General features: G+C 44.9%; 1 protein-coding gene across 4 annotated transcripts in view; it reads right to left on the bottom strand.

The window, feature by feature from the left end:
* Window positions 1-19,802, bottom strand: part of GNB1 (G protein subunit beta 1) — a 90,429-nt gene that overhangs the window by 25,656 nt on the left and 44,971 nt on the right. For 2 of the 4 annotated variants that reach the window (XM_059065244.2, XM_059065235.2), the window contains exons 2-3: window positions 16,882-16,930; window positions 1,167-1,269 (exon numbers count right to left, since the gene is read on the bottom strand). In XM_059065244.2, the coding sequence (XP_058921227.1) occupies window positions 1,167-1,223 (57 nt within the window). In that variant the 5' untranslated portion in view covers window positions 1,224-1,269; window positions 16,882-16,930. The remainder of the gene's footprint in view (window positions 1-1,166; window positions 1,270-16,881; window positions 16,931-19,802) is intronic. The other 2 variants (XM_067019165.1, XM_067019176.1) reach the window with 1 other exon arrangement.

Genomic DNA, 19,802 nt, shown 5'->3' with positions numbered 1-19,802 from the left:
GTAAAAGGATATTTTCTGTTTCCTCTTTGATGGTAGATCTCAGATAACTCCATTATCTTTTCTTAACTTCAAGAAAAAGTCAGCTAAAATGATGCTGATCTTTCTTTCCAAATACCACTAGGCTTTCTGAACATATAATTGGTCTTTTAAAAGGAAATAATTAGGTTCCATCCTTGTAGTTGGACCTAGTATGCATCCCCTTTTAAAAGTTCATGGGGGGCTTCCCTGGTGGCGCAGTCGTTGAGAGTCCACCTGCCAATGCAGGGGACGCGGGTTCGTGCCCCAGTCCGGGAAGATCCCACATGCCACGGAGCGGCTGGGCCCGTGAGCCCTGGCCGCTGAGCCTGCGCGTCCGGAGCCTGTGCTCCGCAACAGGAGAGGCCACAACAGTGAGAGGCCCACGTACCGCAAAAAAAAAAAAAAAAAAAAAAAAAAGTTCATGGGTTCTGCAGTGCACCATTATAAACATCAGTAACAGAATGGGAGGTAATGCTTGAGAACTCTACGACTATCCTACTTTCTACAGGACAGCTGAATGATACCTGGCTGTTTTTATCTTCAAAGAGATGCTCTACTTGAATAGAGCATCTATTTGAAGATAGATGTTAGTGCTCTAACAGCCATAACCATCCGTAAGAAACACTTTTCAAAATTAAGAACAAATCACGCGCGCTTAAAATACTTTTTATTATTGTTGTTAAAACTCTTATTTTAAAACAAGTTTCTTGCCCTCAACTTAGCAGTCACAGTGGGGGAAGTGAATACCACACTCTACACAGTGACCAAAAGAATGTCACAAAGCTAATTCCCAAAGTCAAGAAAAAAGGTACAGAAAGATGTCTATAAATTCTATGGAAACATATGCTGTATAGTGAAGTGAAAATATGCTAGAAAACGAAATCCTAGCAGAAACTAATGAAACATTGTAAGGCAATTATACTCCAATAATGATGTTTAAAAAAAGAAAGAAAGAAAACAAAATCCTGAAAATAATGTACTAGGCCAAATACCTGGATCTGTAATTTCTACATCCTGGGTCAATTAAGATTCAATTTCAATCCAAAACAATGAATAGTCTATATTCTGTAACCCATCTTTCCTTAAAACGGTAACATCGCATCTGAAATCCAAATGATTAACAAAACTGAGCACACATAGCTACGTACTCTAATCTGGTTTTTAAGCTGTTCGGCCTCCTGCCGTAACTGGTCAAGTTCACTCATCTTCTAATCTTAGTGCTCTTCAAAGCCACCTCAAAGAATCTTAGATCTGAAAGAGAAAAGCACAAAAAATTAATAAACAATGACTGAGTAATTTAACGAAGCAGGTGAGAAAAGGAAATTGAAATTTTGAGAGCTAAGGTTTCATTACGAATCAGAATACCTTTCTTTAGCATTCATAAGAAGGTATAAAATGCCTACAAGGACTGGGTTAACAAAGTGTAATTACTATTATACACAAGCTTTGTTCAATGACAACGTCTAATAGACTATTCAAAAGGTGGTGGTGGGCTGAAGAAAGAAAAATCTGTTCAGAAGCAGGTTTCACGAAGGATTTGGGTCTCACTATAAACTCAAGAACCTAAGACTGACGTTCAGAATAGCTCTCACATGAAAACCCTGGGATAGTTAGTTCAGGAAATAGAGTACAGCGGCAACCTTGCAACCCAGCACCTCAAAGCCATGTCAATGATCTTGAACCCATGACTGCCCAGAAGACATCAGAATGTTCACACAGTGATTCTTTTTTCGTTTTTTTTTTTGGCTGCGTTGGGTCTTCATTGCTACACGCAGGCTTTCTCTAGTCGCGGTGAGCGCGGGCTACTCTTCATTGTGGTGCGCAGGCTTCTTGTTGCGGTGGCTTCTCTAGTTACGGAGCACGGGCTCTAGGCACGCGGGCTTCAGGAGTTGCGGCACAAGGGCTTAGGTGCTCCGCAGCATGTGGGATCTTCCCAGACCAGGGCTCAAACCCATGTCCCCTGCATTGGCAGGTGGATTCTTAATCACTGCGCCACCAGGGATGTCCCACACAGCGATTCTAAAAAGACTCAGTTTGGTTGTCCAATAGGCCTCTGATTCATGACAACTTACTCTCCCACCAAAATGGGCTCTGGGATCCCAGGAGACTCAGAAACAACACCGCAGTCCTTATAGGTACAGGCCAAAGAAGGCTCAGTACAAGCAGCCCTGCTGCCCACTCTTGACCCTGCCCCACCCCCAGGCTCATTAGACAGCATTCCTGAAATCAGGGTTGAAACACAATTATCAGGCTTCCCTGGTGGCGCAGTGGTTGGGAGTCTGCCTGCCGACGCAGGGGACGCGGGTTTGTGCCCCGGTCAAGGAGGATCCCACGGGACGCGGAGCGGCTGGGCCCGTGGGCCATGGCTGCTGGGCCTGCGCGTTCGGAGCCTGTGCTCCGCGACGGGAGAGGCCACGGCGGTGAGAGGCCCACGTACCGCAAAAAAAAAAAAAAAAAAAAAAAAAAAAAAAAAAAAAACCACCACACAATTATCCTATTAAACAAGAGACTTATTTTCCCAAGGGAATGCATAGCTGTTAGGTCAATCCTAACTATGACCAACCTATCACAAAGCTGAAGATACAATTACCAACATCTTTTAATCACTTAAGAATATAATTAGCTCCCACATGCAAACACAGCTTATGCAAGGGCCTCCATTTCCTATGCAAACACAGAGGGGAGAATTCTTCCATCATAGATTTTGTGTGAAAGTCACAGGGTTATTATAATATACACCAGATATTTAATTAACAGTAATTATTTATTTTCTTAAAATGGAAACACATCTGGGGGAAATTATCTGGATGACCCAAGAAACATAGTTGTTAGTTCCCAGTCTAGATAAACTTTCCTTTTCTGTACAAAAGCATTCAAAATAATTGTTACATGGTCTATATTACAGAATATTTACTGAGAAAACAAAAATACCTTTCCCAATAAAAAGTATCTTTTAAAAGTATGTGTTAAGTTCCTGGTTCCTGCTCTCACCTGCACTCACCAGCCCACGTCTATTCACAGCCACAAAACGCCATTAGCTGCTGGGGCGGGCCAGGCAGGAAGAAGGGGAAGTGCTGGGCTTCTAGAGTCAAGTCCCTCGGGCTGACCCTAAATGAAAAATGAAAGTCTGCAGAACTACCAGGAAAGGCCTAAAGGGGTGGGGCCGTGACGCGGAGTTGAGGCATCTTGGAGGACAAAGGCATGGTCTGCCACTCCAGCTGTCCGGGAGGGCAAGCACAGTGACACGACTGTTCCTAGAGGCATTACTTCAAGTGGGTGTTGTAAGCCCGGGCAAGCTTCGCCCACGCAGACTCCCTGGCGCCTCCCTGGACAAAGGGAGCATGGCTGGAGTTACCCTATGTGATAACTGGGCTAATTCTCTCTCTCGTTTTCATGTATCAAACTCTGAGGACTGCAGCTGATGAATATTAATGTATGAAATAATAACAGTGCCAAGAGAACACGAAATATTTTTAAAACAGAAAGCTGTGCCGATGCGTTTCCTGAGCTTATGGACGGCCCTGCATCCTCCCCGCCAACCCCAGCGGCCTGCTGCAGCACACGTGCATTTCACACGTGATCAAATTATACTATAAGGACAATCCGGCAGAGTTGGGGGCAGTTTTATCCCAGTAACACTCCCCACTCCCACGTTAAAGAATTGTTCTTAGTCTGTGGGAGAAGCTACTTCACTCAATCCTTCCAAAATCAGCGTGAAGAAAACTTAACAGCTAATGTTGTCATTAGGTACACTGAATTAAACGGTTGGTTTTAGTCAACAAACCATGTATTCTGATCCTAATTTAAACACTAAAAAGCTAAGCTAGTTTTTAAAGTAAGGACAAAACCAACAAACTCCTAGGATCTAGATAAACAGAAAGAACTTTCAGAGATGCTAAGTGGTCTTTTAGGTAAAGACCCAAATCCTAGTATTAGATGGAATAGCTACTGATATATTAAAATTAAATATTTCTTTTAATTAGATGCTCTTTTACATATTATAAAAGTATATCAATACATGATAATCACCCAGCTGTATTGCTTTAAACTAGAGAAATTAATTTATTGAAAACTATCGTTAAAACGAGAAGCTCCAATTCAGTTACTTCTCAAAATTTCAGAAGCAATACCAATATACTTGCTGACTTTAATCTTTAGTCACAAGCAAAGAGAACAAAACCAGATCTTTCTCTTTCATCATTAAATAACATAAATTATTGGGCTTCCCTGGTGGCGCAGTGGTTGGGAGTCCGCCTGCCGATGCAGGGGACACGGGTTCGTGCCCTGGTCCGGGAGGATCCCACGTGCCGCGGAGCAACTAAGCCCGTGAGCCATGGCCGCTGGGCCTGGGCGTCCGGAGCCTGTGCTCCGCAACGGGAGAGGCCACAGCAGTGAGAGGCCCGCATACCGCAAAAAACAAAAACAAAAACAAAACAAAACAAAAATAACATAAATTATTAATACTGCCTTTTGATTATGGCTCTCTCTACGACCAGTGTCCACATTCAAGTCTCAATTAGGAGACTCAAAATTCGTATCCGTTAATTTTTAAAAAGAAAAGGGTATTCATATCTCTACTACCAATAAAAATAAGTGTCCTGAAAGCCCCCCCCTTTTCTCAATTTTATTTATTTATTTATTTATTTTTGGCTGTGTTGGGTCTTCGTTTCTGTGCGTGGGCTTTCTCTAGCTGCGGCGAGTGGGGGCCACTCTTCATCGCGGTGCGCGGGCCTCTCACTGTCGCGGCCTCTCTTGTTGGGGAGCATGGGCTCTAGAGCGCAGTCTCAGTAGTTGTGGCTCACGGGCCTAGCTGCTCCGCGGCATGTGGGATCTTCCCGGACCAGGGCTCGAACCCGTGTCCCCTGCATCGGCAGGCAGATTCTCAACCACTGCACCACCAGGGAAGCCCCTGAAAGGCCCTTTTTGATCACTACAGTCTGGTCAGAAAGAGAAACCTACTGGTAGACATTAAAAATTTTTTTTCAACTACATTCTTTATTCTACATGTTGAAGGTATATTTTTTAAAATCCAATCTGGAAAATAAGTTATCTGCAGCTGGCCTCTCACCGATGGAGGGACACTCCAGCACGCTCACCTCTCCCCGTCGCCCTCTGGGCACTGGGGTTCGCTCTGACGTGGCACCGTCCAGGACCTCCTCTGTGGGGCACACACACACATCCACGATGGACAGCCTCCCACTCCCTGAGCTGACGGACACTGAACTGGCCTCACAGGATGAGTGTGAAGGGACCGGGTAACACACCACCACACGAGACCAAGCAGTCACCACTCCCCCAAAGAGAAGGCGGCAGCCCACAGACAGCAAGGAGCCTGCACACTCAGATACAGAGCAGGACTGACGGGAAGCAAAACTTCCTAATTCCCACAAACTAAAAGTTCGTCCCAAATGCTCTTCTGTGAAGGTAACAGCAAATGAAATAGACAAGGTACAGAAAAATATACAAATGATATTTCTCCTTTTGTGTATATAAAATGAATAAACATCTATGCTAATGTAAGCAATCTTTTTTCTATATACACAAGAAAATGTGAACGGCTATTTTGGGGGGAAATACACAGGAATAGGGGCAGCTTTGATTTTGCACGTTATCATATATATAAGGAAAAAAGAAATTATATATGTAAAATTATATGTGTATGGAAATATATATATATATATATTTTTTTTTTTCAAAAAAGTTAACTGGTTATCTGGGCCGTTGAACCAAGAAGCATTCACAATTCTTCCCCCATACTTTTCAGTTAAAAAAAAAGCTAGTAGATGTTAACTGTTTACTGGGTGAACTATTACATATCACTAGGAACAATAATGGAGATAGTATAAAAACCTAGAAAAATGCTCATTATATGCTAAGTGAAAAATAAATTTGTGTGTAATAATTTTAGGTATTTAAGAAGGCCAAAAACATACCTAATTAAAAAACCCATGTAATAAGACAGCATTTTTGTTAGAATTATTGGCCATATTTTTCTCTTCATTTTCCAAATACTGGACATGCAGTTTATATTACTTTGATCAGAAAAAATGAATGTACATTTTAAAGGTCTTACTTACATGTAACTGCTTTTGCTGTTCTCTTCACTATCCTTAGTCCCCCAGAGCCTCTGAGAAGCCCACCATCAGGTTTACGTGGCCTGGGCTCCTTCTCTCCTCCAGGGCCAAAGTCACAGCTAAGCAAGGGCCATGCTGACTCAGCGCACTGACCGGTCTAATCCACTAAGACAGGACCTGCTGAGAGTCTCACTTCTGTTCTTTATGACCCACATCTGCCACCAGCTTTTATTTAGAGCTTGTTTTGGAAATACTTTCCACAGAAATTTAAGTATCTTAAAAGCAAGTATGGGAAGTGATCTGCCCCTACGTTAGGTTATACCCAGTACCTCTCTAAGTTAATGTGTTAACATAATTTTTTATTTAAATATTTCATATTTGTGATATAATGTACTTCACGACGAACGCAGCACCACGCCCCTCTAACCAAGACCCCTGTAAAGTCTAGGAAGGAGATTTCAAGGGCCCCCAGCGCCCCGGTTATTACCCAGTCACTCACAACGATATGGGCCGATATTAAGGACGAAATGGAGTGTGTGCATCAAAATATAATTCCAGGTTCTGGTTTTGCCACACACAAGGAACGTGACTTTCACCCGCTCACTTTCCACTCTGGTCTTCTGACTGTACCACAGGAATGACAGCACCGACACGGCAGGGCCGAGAAGAAAACTATCAAGACAACTGTAAAGCGCTCCCTAAGCCTTTCTGGGTGATCAGTGATCAGACTACGAAGTGCACCCCCCACAGAGCAGCCGCCACGCACACACGGGTGTGCGACCCACAGGAAGGCGGCCTGGGATGCCAGCCACGGGTGCCCGTGCTGCGCTCAACGTCCTGGGGCAACAGCAGCCCCGCCGAGCACCCCGCCCCACAGGGGAAGGAGTCTGCCACCCTGCTCGGCCACACGAGCGCCTCACTTCCAGACAAAAGAGCACTCTGAGAGAGGGGAGTCTGCATGAGGGATCTGAATCAATTTCACCAGCTTCTCTGGTTTTTCTTCCATTCCCCAATCCAAGTTAATCTCTGAAATCGAGACAGCACATGTCCAAAGGGCGATGGACAGAAGTCAAGCCCTTCCTGGGTCACAGCTGCTTTAACAAAACCCAAGCAGTGAGGGCAAATCCCCAGGGCGCAGGACAACTCCACCACACGACACCCGCAGGCTTTACTGGCGTGGGAAGGCATACCCTGACAGACTTAAAAATAAAATGACGTGTCTGAAATTCGCTGTAAAACAACCGAGGAGGGAAAGAGGGGAGAGCACAGAAGAACAAGTTTGGTCGTGAGTTGGTAATTGCTTTAGTTTGGCGATGAGTTCCTTATACTATCTGTTAACTTATGTATTTTAATTTTCCATTAGAATAGTTTCTTTTTAAATGTTAGAGACCTTGAATCTTGATTTAAAATTCAAATGTACAGAGAAAACCAGGAAAATCTGAATATCCTCTGGGTATCTGATGACAAGGGGCTGCTGCTCTTTCATTCAGCGCCATAATGAAACTGAAGTCCTTAACCGTGAGAAATGCTTCTTATTTATGAGTGAAATGGTATGATTTGGGGACTTCCTTTAAAACACTCTGATAGGAAGAAAGGAGATTAAACAAAACTAGCAGAATTCTGTTAGAGCTGGATGATTTCATAATATTCTGCCTGTAATCTATGTTTGAACATTCTCTTAATAAATGTTTTAAAAGTCATTGCTTCTGGGTACTGTTCAACTACATTCCAAGTAGGTATGACATCTGTTATATCTCTTAGTTTTAAAAATATTGGAGCTCAGGGACCTTACAAGCAGGTCGTGCTGTATTTGGACATGGATCGTGCTGCCCCGTTAGCTGCTTGTCTGTGAGAAAGAGTCAATCCCCCAAACTCCCAAATTTGTCTGAACAACTGAATGGTTGACCATGGAGGCTGGTATGTTTCAAAAGTGACAAAAAATTAAGTTTTGATCAAACATTACATCAGCCTCTAAGAAGTAGCAGATATCAGAATATTCAATACAAAGTAAACCATAACTAGTTTTTAATATGGGTGACCAGCTGGTAATGGAGACTAAGAGAGGAAACCTAGTTACACACAAAATTCCCATCTGGCTCTGGATTAAAGTATCCAGCAAATTTTTACATGTTATTTTAAAACTGACATGTGTGTGTTACACTTTACTAGAATGCAATGATTTAAATAGTCTGTCCCCAACATCTAAGATACCTCACGAGATTTTCCTGTTTCTCAATTTTCTGATGCAAATTTTAAAAGAAAACTCACAGCCCCTCACTTAAGTGTTTACTGATAATGCACACATAAGACACTTTTACTTCACATTTTACATTTATGGACAATGTAGTATACTCTTCTTCTAAATTACTGTTTAACTCCAATTTAAGCATATCCCCTAAAGCACTAGGACAATGTAAAAAATGTAATCATTCTTACCAGAACTAAATTTATACAACGATCGTACATTAGTTCTGTAAATAGAAAAAAAGATACAAGATATAATCTATACTTAAAGTGAGTTTATTAGCCTTACAAAGGTCTGATCACGACGAGGCCCCCAGCTGATGCTCTATGTAAGAGGGAAGAAGAGTCGCACTTCCGTTTACTACCTTTTGAAAATAAAGGTTCTTGTACTTTTCAAATCATAACACAACCTACACATAACTTCATAAAGTCACTGATATCCAAACACCACATACACTCAAACTGAATTTCTGGGAACCCATGTGTCATTTTAGGAAATCCACGCTAAACCCAGACATCACGGCAGTGGAAAAGCCCCCAAAGATGGTACCATGCTGATGTCTGGTCTGATGCCCTGTTAATGGTTCCAACACCACTCCAGCACGTGCTTTCCTGATATCCCAAGACCCAAAGCCAGTCCTTGAGTGAGTGGGGTCATAACAGGGTTAAATGCATCCAAAGGGATTTACTGCCTAACAAAAAATCAAATATGTACCGTGACTTCCCCAGTGGTCCAGTGGTTAGGACTTGGCACTTTCACTGCTGGGCTCGGTCTGATCCCTGGTCGGGGAACTAAAATCCTCCAAGATGCAAGGCGCAGCCCCCAAAATAAATTTTTTTTAAAAAATAAAATTTTTAAAATCAATCATGTACCTGAGAACAACAGGAAAGTACTCCAACCCCATGGACAGACTGCAGAGAGCACAAAAAATAAAAAACGTATTTTTTGTAAGCCAGCTCCATCCTCCCTCCACAGAGATGTGCCTCATCAAGCAGGTAGCAATATCAATAGCCGCAAATTCCACAGTCTATTCACCTAAACCCATCATTCAAAAGGCACTACTTAGTTTTACCACCATATGCAAACTATTTATGGTTGCTATGCAATGTCACATTTGAAAATTACGATAAAGAATTTGCATTTCAGGGCTTCCCTGGTGGTGCAGCGGTTAAGAATCCAACTGCCAATGCAGAGGACTGGGTTCCAAGCCCTGGTTCAGGAAGATCCCACATGCCGCGGAGCAACTGAGCCCGTGTGTCACAACTACTGAGCCTGCACTCTAGAGCGTGTGCACCACAACTACTGAGGCCTGCGCACCTAGAGCCCATGCTCCGCAACAAGAGAAGCCACCGCAATGAGAAGACCGTGCACCACAACGAAGAGTAGCCCCTGCTCGCTGCAACTACAGAAAGCCCGCACACAGCAACGAAGACCCAACGCAGCCAAAAATAAATAAATAAATTTATATAAAAAAAGAACTTTCATTTCAGAACACATTAAAACATCTGATAAGTATGTTACTGAAAGCAAAGTTGCAAACATACTGTTATTGTGCTGAATAATTTAAAACCCAGACTTATTTTATTTAAGCTATCATATGAATACTATTTTGTGCCTCTAGAAGGGAACGTGAATCTCAGTCCACCTCACATTTCTAGCTAACAAAGTACCGGAGCAGGCCTAGAAGACCCAGGGGCCCTGGCAGCACGGACAGTGGGAGCCAAGGGAGCCCGAGCGGGCAGTGCTGCCCAGGGCCCACCTCTGCCAGCTGGCACCTGCCTAGGAGCGGCAGGAATGTGCTTTCCATCCCCCCGGCCCAATTCCCAGCATCTCCCAGCCCCGCCCCAACATGCAGCCCCTGCCGTGTCTCTGCGTCTTCTCCACCGTGAGCCAGGCACAGTTCAGGCTCCCCTGCTTCCTTCGAGGCTGTGGGATTCTGTCTTCCCACCTGAAGGCAGCAGCCAAGTTTTGTCCGTGATATGAAAAGTGGGCCACGAGAGAGAAACCCCTACGGACGGGACGCATAACTACACCCTTGCTGACAGTGGGAGAGATGTCCTGAGCGACAGCCCAGGGAGCCAAGGTCTTGTTCTAGGTGAGCAGAGCTGCCCTAAACTGCTCCTCTCAAAACCGTCAATTCAGACAGCCTACAGCTAGCATATCCCCACAAAAGTTACAGAAAGTAAAAGCATGACTCATACTCATCAAAGTATATTAATTTCTTCTGAATATGTCTCGACTTTTGCAAAACAGCTCTGTGATTCTTCGACACCCAACGTCTCTACTGAGCGGTTCTGCTGCGGGAAACGGGGCGACCTGTCTGCGTTCCGACCAGGCGTGGCACCCCGGCCGAGTCCGGGAACTGGGGCCATTCTCCCTTTATCAGCAGTGCTCTTGGTTTTGCTCTATAAACCCCTTATTTGTCTTCCTCACCCCTGTCTACCGAGCACCTGCTGTGGACAGAAGATGCTGTGGCTCCATCCCCCGAGACCACAGTCTAAACGAACTACAGATGAGGCCAACCTCACAAGCCAGCTCAGAAGTCTATAGGGTCTCACCACTTGGACTCCTGACTGCTTCAAAATCACATAAAAGGTGATTCACAATCTACTCTGAGGTCATAGCTGACTTAGCACCCCTTGCCGTGTAATGTCACATGTGTCCTCACCACCCGCTAGGAGGAGGTTCAACCGATTGTCCACAGTAAACAGGAGGAAAAGGAGTCACAACCTACCTGAGGTTTACAGTCACAAACGGCATTGGCCACAGTTCTGATGCAGGCCAGCTCCAGAGTTAACCATGCAGGCCCCCTAAGCAATCCCTAACTGGCTAGAAATGGTCAAGGGACCACAGAAAGAAATTTCACTCCCTTAATCACCTGCTCCCACACTCATTCCAGGAGGACAAGCTCTCTGACAACGATGCAATGGAAGTTAACACCTGGACATGGCCTTCTGCCCCAGCCAGGGGGAGCGCTGTTTTCTTCCTAATGGAGGTATCCCATCAGGGGCAAGAGATCTTAGGTTCTCTGCTTCTAGAGGCAGCATCTTAAAACTGCTCTCCCCACCAAAAAAAAATTTTTTTTAATGTAAATTGGTGCAGTCACTATGGAAAACAGTATGGAGGAGGTTCCTTACAAAACTAAAACTAGAGTTGCCGTACAATCCAGCAATCCCACTCCTGGGCATGTATCCGGAGAAAACTCTTAATTCGAAAAGATACATGCACCTCAACATTCACAGCAGCACTATTCACAATAGCCAAGGCATGAAAGTAACGTTAAGTGTTGCTTAGGAACACTTAGGAATGGATAAAGATGTGGTACATATATACAATGGAATACTGCTCAGCCATAAAAAAGAATGAAATAATGCCATTTGCAGCAACATGGATGGACCTAGAGATTATCATACTAAGTGAAGTCAGACAGAGAAGACAAGTATCATATGATATTACTTATATGTGGAATCTAAAACAGACTCACAGACATAGAAAAGAAACTTATGGTTACCAAAGGGGAAAGGAGATGAGGAGGGATATATTAGGAGTTTGGGATTAGCAGATGCAAACTACTATATATAAAACAGGTGAATAACAAAGACCTACTGTATAGCACAGGGAACTATATTCAATATTCTGTAATAAACCATAATGGAAAAGAATATGAAAACCAGTATGTATAGATAACTGAATCACTTGCTGTACACCAGAAGCTAATATAACATTGTAAATCAACTGTATTTCAATTTAAAAAAATTAAAACTGCTTTCACCATTAGTTCGAAAATTGCACGCCATTAGTTCAGGTGAGCTGCGATTCAGGTTTATGAGTTGCCAGGTGTCACCTCCAGCCCCCAGGCTCATAGGACCCACCCAATGCCTAACTCAGCTCCTACCCATCTCCTCCAATCAGCTCATCGCTCTATGCAGGCGCTGTCCGATACAAGTACAACAGAAGCCACATGTGGAATTCTTAATTTTCCATCAGCCATATTAAAAAAGTAAAAAGAAACATGGTTACATTAATTTTAATAATATATTTATTTAATCCAACCAAAAACGTCATTTCAACATGTAATCGATATAGAACAATTGTAAGTAGGCTATTTTGCACTCATTTGTCACACTAAGTTTTCCTTATTTTGTTTTTTTGGTGGAGCCACGCGGCATGCAGAATCTTCCCTGACCAGGGATCGAACCTGTGCTCCCTGAGTTGGGAGTCCTAACCACTGGACCGCCAGGGAAGTCCACACTAAATTTTTCAAGTGCAGGGTGTATTTACAGTTCAATCTGGGCGAGCCTCATTTCCAGTGCTCACCAGTCACATGTGGCTAGTGGCCACCAGCTATTGTAGTGGCCAGCACAGCACTGGGCCCTTCTCATCTCTTCACTCACACAGCAGGCACCCAACTAGAGGCTGCCCAACCCACTTCAGTATCCTCCTAAAAGAACAGGAACTAGGCTCTCCCCACATGGAACTAACCTGTTTCTCAGCTCAGACACTGAGCGAGATGAGGTGGTCTTTCCTGACCCCAGTAATCACCTCCCCTACGTGTCCCTACAGATCAGCTCGCTCACCTACCAGATGCTGGCAATTAGGAGTGACAGCAGAAATCACAGTGGGAGGCGTGAGGTCCTTTGCAAGTGGCAGCTCAGGGAGTGGGACGGGAAGACAGGGCTGAGCCAGTGCTGGGCAGCAGGTGTGAGTTACCCTCACCCAGGCTGCCTTTCCCTCTGCAGTCACAGGAAACGGTCAGTGACCCTTTCTCCTGAATCCTTCTGTCTGATGCTCTACAAAAACCCATCTGTTCTTCCATCCTGTTCTCCCTCTACAGCTGACCTTGCTTCCCAGGTTGCACACAGAGCCGAGTACATACCCCTTCAAACCCGTTGAGGCCACACAGGAAGTCCCACTTGAAGGATTTCAGAGCCAAACTTCATACGTGATTGATGCTAACCAAGAAGTGAATGGCACACACCCAGAAGTAAGGTCTAACTAGGAAAGGTGGGAGGGACTGGACATCAACTGCCCACAACAGAGGCACCTCTGAGAGGTTGTAGCCCTCAAGTCTGGGGGAAACTCTGCTCTCAGCCATGCCACTTGCACTCCAGTACGCAGACGTGATCTTTGCTTTTACACTCACTTCCTGAAAACTACGATGAGCACAACTGGGTCTCCCACGTGCCTCTGCACGTCCAGCCAGCCTGTGCAGGACTGGCTGGCAGAGGCAACGTGGCTGCACCTGGCTGCGGGCCGCACTTCTGACTTCCAGACCCCACTCCCAGCACCAGGTGGCCTCCACCGAGTTGACAACCTCTCCGCCTCTGAATTTTGGTCTGAAAGTGGAAACAGTAACACTACCTACCTCACACGCTATGAGGACTCAATGAGAATCCATATAAGGTCCTTAAAACCTGACTGAACCAGAGCAAATGCTCACTAAATCGAACTTGTCACAAAAGCAGTAATAGTGTTTTCCACTTGAAATGATTGAAGTAACAGAAAACGTCTCCCTCTCCTGTCAGTGGGATAGGCCCTCCGCACAAAGGAAAAATATGGGCGGCAGCAGCCACCAGGGTGACACAGGGGTTCAGCAGGTAGAGGCAGAGCCTGTTCCTATGCTAACTGCTCATTTAGCTTAAAAAATATCTTTATTGGGCTTCCCTGGTGGCGCAGTGGTTGAGAGCCTGCCTGCCGATGCAGGGGACGTGGGTTCGTGCCCCGGTCCGGGAAGATCCCACACGCCGCGGAGCGGCTGTGCCCGTGAGCCATGGCCGCTGAGTCTGCGCGTCTGGAGCCTGTGCTCCGCAACGGGAGAGGCCACAGCGGTGAGAGGCCCACGTACCGCAAAAAAAAAAAAAAAAAAAAATCTTTATTGAAGGTAAATAACACAATAAATAATTACAATTTGATACACTCTGACATATTATACACCTATGAAACCACCACCTCAGTTAAGGTAATGGACACATCTACACCCCCAAGAGTCTCCTGTGTCCCTCTGTAACCCCACCCCCGACACCCAGGCAACCACGAATCTGCTTTCTGTCACTACACGTAAGTTTGCATCTTCTACAGTTTTATATATGTGGAATCATACAGTGTGTACTTTTCTGTGGTCTGGCTTCACTCCCTCAGCATGGTTATTCTGAGATCCATCCATGCTGTTGCATGTCTTTACATGGACGTCTGCCCTCATTTCTCTTGGGTAAACACCTAGGAGTGGAAAGGCTGGATCATACACAGCAAGCATACGTTTAACCTATTAAGAAACTGCTGAACTGTTTTCAACACAGTTGCACCATTTTGCATGCCCACCATCAGTGCATGAGAGTCCAACGCCTGCACACCCTCGGCAGCACGTGGTACGGTCAGTCTTTTCCATTTTAGCCACTGTAATAGGTGGTTAGTGGTGTCCTGTGTTTTTTTAAAAAATAAATTTATTTATTTTATTTTACTTATTTTATTTTTGGCTGCGTTGGGTCTTTGTTGCTGCGCGCAGGCCCCTCTCTGGCTGCGGCGAGTGGGGGCCACTCCCCGCTGTGGTGCGCAGGCTTCTCACTGTGGTGGCCTCTTCCGTTGGGAGCACGGGCTCTAGGCGTGCGGGCTTCAGTAGTTGTGGCGCACGGGCTTAGATGCTCCGCAGCATGTGCGATCCTCCCAAACCAGGGCTCAAACCTGTGTCCCCTGCACTGGCAGGCAGACTCCCAACCACTGAGCCACCAGAGAAGCCCCTTGATATGGACTATTTTTAAAGTTGTTATTGAATTTTGTTACAGTATTGCTTCTGTTTTGGTTTTTTAGCCACGAGGCATGTGGGAGCTTAGCTCCCCAACTAGGGATCAAACCCACACTCCCTGCATTGAAAGGCGAAGTCTTAACCACTGGACAGCCAGGGAAGTCCCCTCGTTGTGGTTTTAATTTGCATTTCCCTGATGGCTAATGATTTTTCATGCGCTCATCTGCCATCTCTCTATATTCTCTGGTGAAGTCTCTGTTCAAATGTTCAAATCACTTGCTTTTTTTTCAGGTTGTTGTTTTCTTAATATTGAATTTTAAGAGTTCTTTACTTATTCTGGACATAAGTTACCTAGAAGACATGTGATCTGCTAGTATTTTCTGCCAGTCTGTGGCTTGTCTTTTCATTCTCTTAACAGTGTCTTTGAAGGAGGAGATTTTGTTTGTTTGTTTTGCGGTACGCAAGCCTCTCACTGTTGTGGCCACTTCCGTTGCGGAGCACAGGCTCCGGACGCGCCGGTTCAGAGGCCATGGCTCATGGGCCTAGCCGCTCCACAGTATGTGGGACCTTCACGGGCCTAGCCGCTCTGCAGCATGTGGGACCTTCCCGGACCGGGGCACAAACCCATGTTCCCTGCATCAGCAGGCGGACTCCCAACCACTGCGCCACCAGGGAAGCCCAGAGGAGATATTTTTAAATTTGATGAAGTCCAATTTATAAATGTTCTCTTTAATGAACTGTGTCTTTGATGTCATTAAGAAATCCTTGCCTAACCCAAAGTCTCAACGATTTTCTGTTTTCTTTTAGATGTTTTCTAGTGTTAGGCTGCATCTGATTCATTTTGACTTGATTTTTGTCTATGGAGTCAAGTTCACCTTTTACATATGGATACCCAACTGTTCAAGCACCTAATTCATTCGTTTTAGTTTTGTTTTTTAATTTAAAATTATTTCAGGGACTTCCCCAGTGGCGCAGTGGTTAGGAAGCCGCCTGTCAATGCAGGGGACATGGGTTCAAGCTCTGGTCCGGGAAGATCCCACATGCCGCGGAGCAACTAAGCCCATGTGCCACAACTACTGAGCCTGTGCTCTCTAGTCTGCGAGCCACAACTACTGAAGCCCACGTGCCTAGAGGCTGTGCTCTGCAACAAGAGAAGCCACCGCAATAAGAAGTCCACTCACCACAACAAAAAGTAGCCCCTGCTCGCTGCAACTAGAGAAAGCCCAGGTGCAGCAACGAAGACCCAACGCAGCCAAAAAATAAATAAATTTTTAATAAATAAATAAATAAATAAATAAATAATTTCAACTTACAAAGAGTTGCAAGAATAATACAAAGTAAAATAATAATAATAATAATAATAATACAAAGTACTGGATACCCTTGCCCAGATTCACCGCCAACACTGTGACACATTTATTGCCCCCATTTCATACAAACATTGGAATTTTTTTCTGAATTGTGTGGCCTCACCTTTATCTGTATGATCTGCTGCTATTCCAACCAAGATTTGATTTGCAAAAGGGGTTCCTCTGCTTTCTACTGAAAGAAGCTGGAGAAATACTGCTCTTGTCCAGAATGTGGACCATCATCTCTGGGACCTTAACCCTTCATGCTGAACACTGGATGAAGACTTTGAAGAGAAAACCCTTCTCTGGGTCAATTTGTTTGAAAATAACTTTGGGCTTAAAAATGAGAGATGGGCAAAACTGTAACAAAAACCAGGTTCTTAAAAAAAAGAAACCCTGAAGAAATTTAAATATTGTACTTTAAAAACTGGTAAGAATCAATTACGTCAAAATTACCTTAATTCAGAAGTGCTTCTGGTCTGGTCTCCAAAACATGTAAAACTGTCTGCAACAGAGAAAAGGCTGTATTTGCATTGATTCAGGTTGTGAGGCACAATATTCCATACATTTTAAGAAGCACATAATTCCGCCCCTTCCCCATCACCATTTCTTGCCCCCAAATCACTTTACTTATTAGTACTTTGTATTAACTTAGTGGTAAGTTTTTCAGTGTGGAAAAGAAGAAATCTGATCTCAATTTCTTAAAAAAAAAAAAGAAAAATCCTTAGAAATGCCTCAGGGAAAATATCTTGAATTAAACTGAAAAGCATCAGGGGGAAGGGGTGTTTAGAATCCTCTTACTATAAAAATTATAGTAACAGCAACAGAGAAAAACACTGCAATTCAAGAAGCTCCTAAGAGTAACTTTCCCTATACTTTCCTGTCTGGCCCGCAGAGGATCTCATGTGAATGTCAAAGAAGTCACGGGCTGACTGTTCCCTAAGTGCAGGCAAGTCAACCTGGGCACATCTCCAGCCCATCCCTCTGGCCCAGTCCAGCTGCTGCGCTGCTATGCAAAGATGTGGCCCTGGGTGTCCAGGAGGCCACAGCAGCAGACACAGCAACAAGCCTCTGGACTTGCCTCTCATCACACTGCAGCCAGTGCGAAAAAATATTTACTTCCAGATTTCTTCTGAAATACCTGCTTGTTCTTTCCCAGAAACTAAGTTTCAATACACTGAAAGATGTTCTGGGGCTTCCCTGGTGGCACAGTGGTTGGGAGTCCGCCTGCCAATGCAGGGGACATGGGTTCGTGCCCCAGTCTGGGAAGATACCACATGCTGCGGAGCGGCTGGGCCCATGAGCCACGGCCTCTGAACCGGCGCGTCCGGAGCCTGTGCTCCGCAACGGGAGAGGCCACAACAGTGAGAGGCCCACGTACCGCAAAAAAAAAAAAAAAAAAAAAAAAAGATGTTCTGGTAATCTCTCCAAAACACTCTGTGAAAAGGCCACTTTTGGACATTTCACGGTTTACCTCTTGCCTACTGATCAATTCTCTATTACGTTTACAAACTCAGTGCATGCCTCTAACCTGGGGGTCAGTAGAGGCATCAACAAGCTGACGTCCCCCAGTTGAACTATGAATTCTAAGGCATTTATTTATAACAAAATGGTTTTGTTTTCGAATTATGCTCGAATGCTGCTTATGTTATAAGCAAGCACATACTTTTCTGGCAGTAAAAGTGGGCATGGAAGAAAACAGTGTGGTGGTTCCTCAAAAAGTTAAACACAGAATCACCATACAACCCAGCAATTCTACTTGTAGGTATACATCCAAAAGAACTGAAAACAGGTATTCGATACATGTACACATATGTTCACAGAAGCACTACTCACAACAGCCGAAAGGTGGCAACAGCCCAAATGTCCATCAACAGTTGAGTGGGTAACAAAATGTGGTACAGCCACACAATGGAATCTTATTCATCCATGAAAAGGAATGAAGTACTGATACACGTACAACATGGATAACCCTTGAAAACATTACACTACGTGAAGAAGCCAGACGCAAAAGGTCACATATTGTATGATTCTGTTTATGTGAAATATCCAGAACACGCAAATCCACGGAGACAGAATGCAGTAGCTGCCAGGGGCTCTGTGTGCAATGGACAACAGCTCGATGGATACAGGGATCCTTCTGGGGTGACAGAAATGTTCGGGAATTAGGTAGAGGTAGTGGCTGCACAACACTGCGAATTACTAAAAGGCCGCTGAACTGTTCACTTTAAAATGGTTTTGTTATATGAATTTCACCTCGGGGTGGGGGGAGGAATAAGTGCTGTTAAAGGTACTTGAAAAAACCAACCAAACCAGGGGGTGTGGAAGAAGTTGGAGACAGGGGCAAACTACGGCTCTCGCCCCCATGAACCCTCTTGAGCCAGGCTCCCAGGAGTGCACACCAAAGGCTTCATGAAGCCATCAAAGTGAATGAAAGCCAGGGAATCTCAACCTTGGCACAACTGACAGGTTTTTTTACATTCATTCATTCATTCATTTATTATTTTCGGCTGCATTGGGCCTTTGTTGCTGCACACGTGCTTTCTCTAGTTGCAGTGAGCGGGGGCTACTCTTCGCTGCAGTGCGCGGCCATCTCACTACAGTGGCTTCTCTTGTTGTGGAGCACAGGCTCTAGGCACGTGGGCTTCAGTAGCTGTGGCACGTGGGCTTCGGTAGTTGTGGCTCTCGGGCTCTAGAGCGCAGGCTCAGTAGTTGTGGCGCACGGGCTTAGTTGCTCTGCAGCATGTGGGATCTCGCTGGACCAGGGCTTGAACCAAACCTGTGTCCCCTGCATTGGCAGGCAGATTCTTAACCACTGTGCCACCAGGGAAGCCCCACAACTGACATTTTAGACTGGCTTGTTCTCTGTGGTGGGGGCCGTCCTGTCTTCTGTAGGATATTCAGCAGCTGGCCGGCCTCAGCATCCCCTTCCCCAGCTGTGACAACCCCAAATTTCCAGACACCACTAGATGTCCCATGGGGAGAGCAATACTAGTCCCAGGTGAGAGCCACCCCTTTAAGGTAACTATCACAATCACCCCGATCTCCAAATGTAAGTCCTTCCATGTATTTTCCACATGAAGAGACAGACAGAAGAAAGTAAAATAGAAAAATGTATCATCGTTTGCTCTAATTCAAAGGCCTAGATTGCTTTGTGGCTTAAGGCATGAAACAAAGTTCAAGCTCTCTATTCTTTGGAAGAGAAGACAGGGAGCTAACTCCTAGAAAGCACTGACTCTCCAGCTCACAGAAGATGCTGAGAGCACCACCAAACCATCTCCCGCTGATTCACATGGACAGCTGTCTGGACTTATTTCTGGCTAAAAATAAGACCCAAGTGGGGGTCTTTTTCTGACTGCCCAGCCCACAGAACCCAG

The sequence above is a fragment of the Kogia breviceps genome, chromosome 1 (genome assembly GCF_026419965.1).
Source record: "Kogia breviceps isolate mKogBre1 chromosome 1, mKogBre1 haplotype 1, whole genome shotgun sequence".
NCBI classification, from domain to species: domain Eukaryota; kingdom Metazoa; phylum Chordata; class Mammalia; order Artiodactyla; family Physeteridae; genus Kogia; species Kogia breviceps.
The sequence above is the reverse complement of the archived record's forward strand: the minus strand, read 5'-3'. Positions and strand labels throughout refer to the sequence as shown.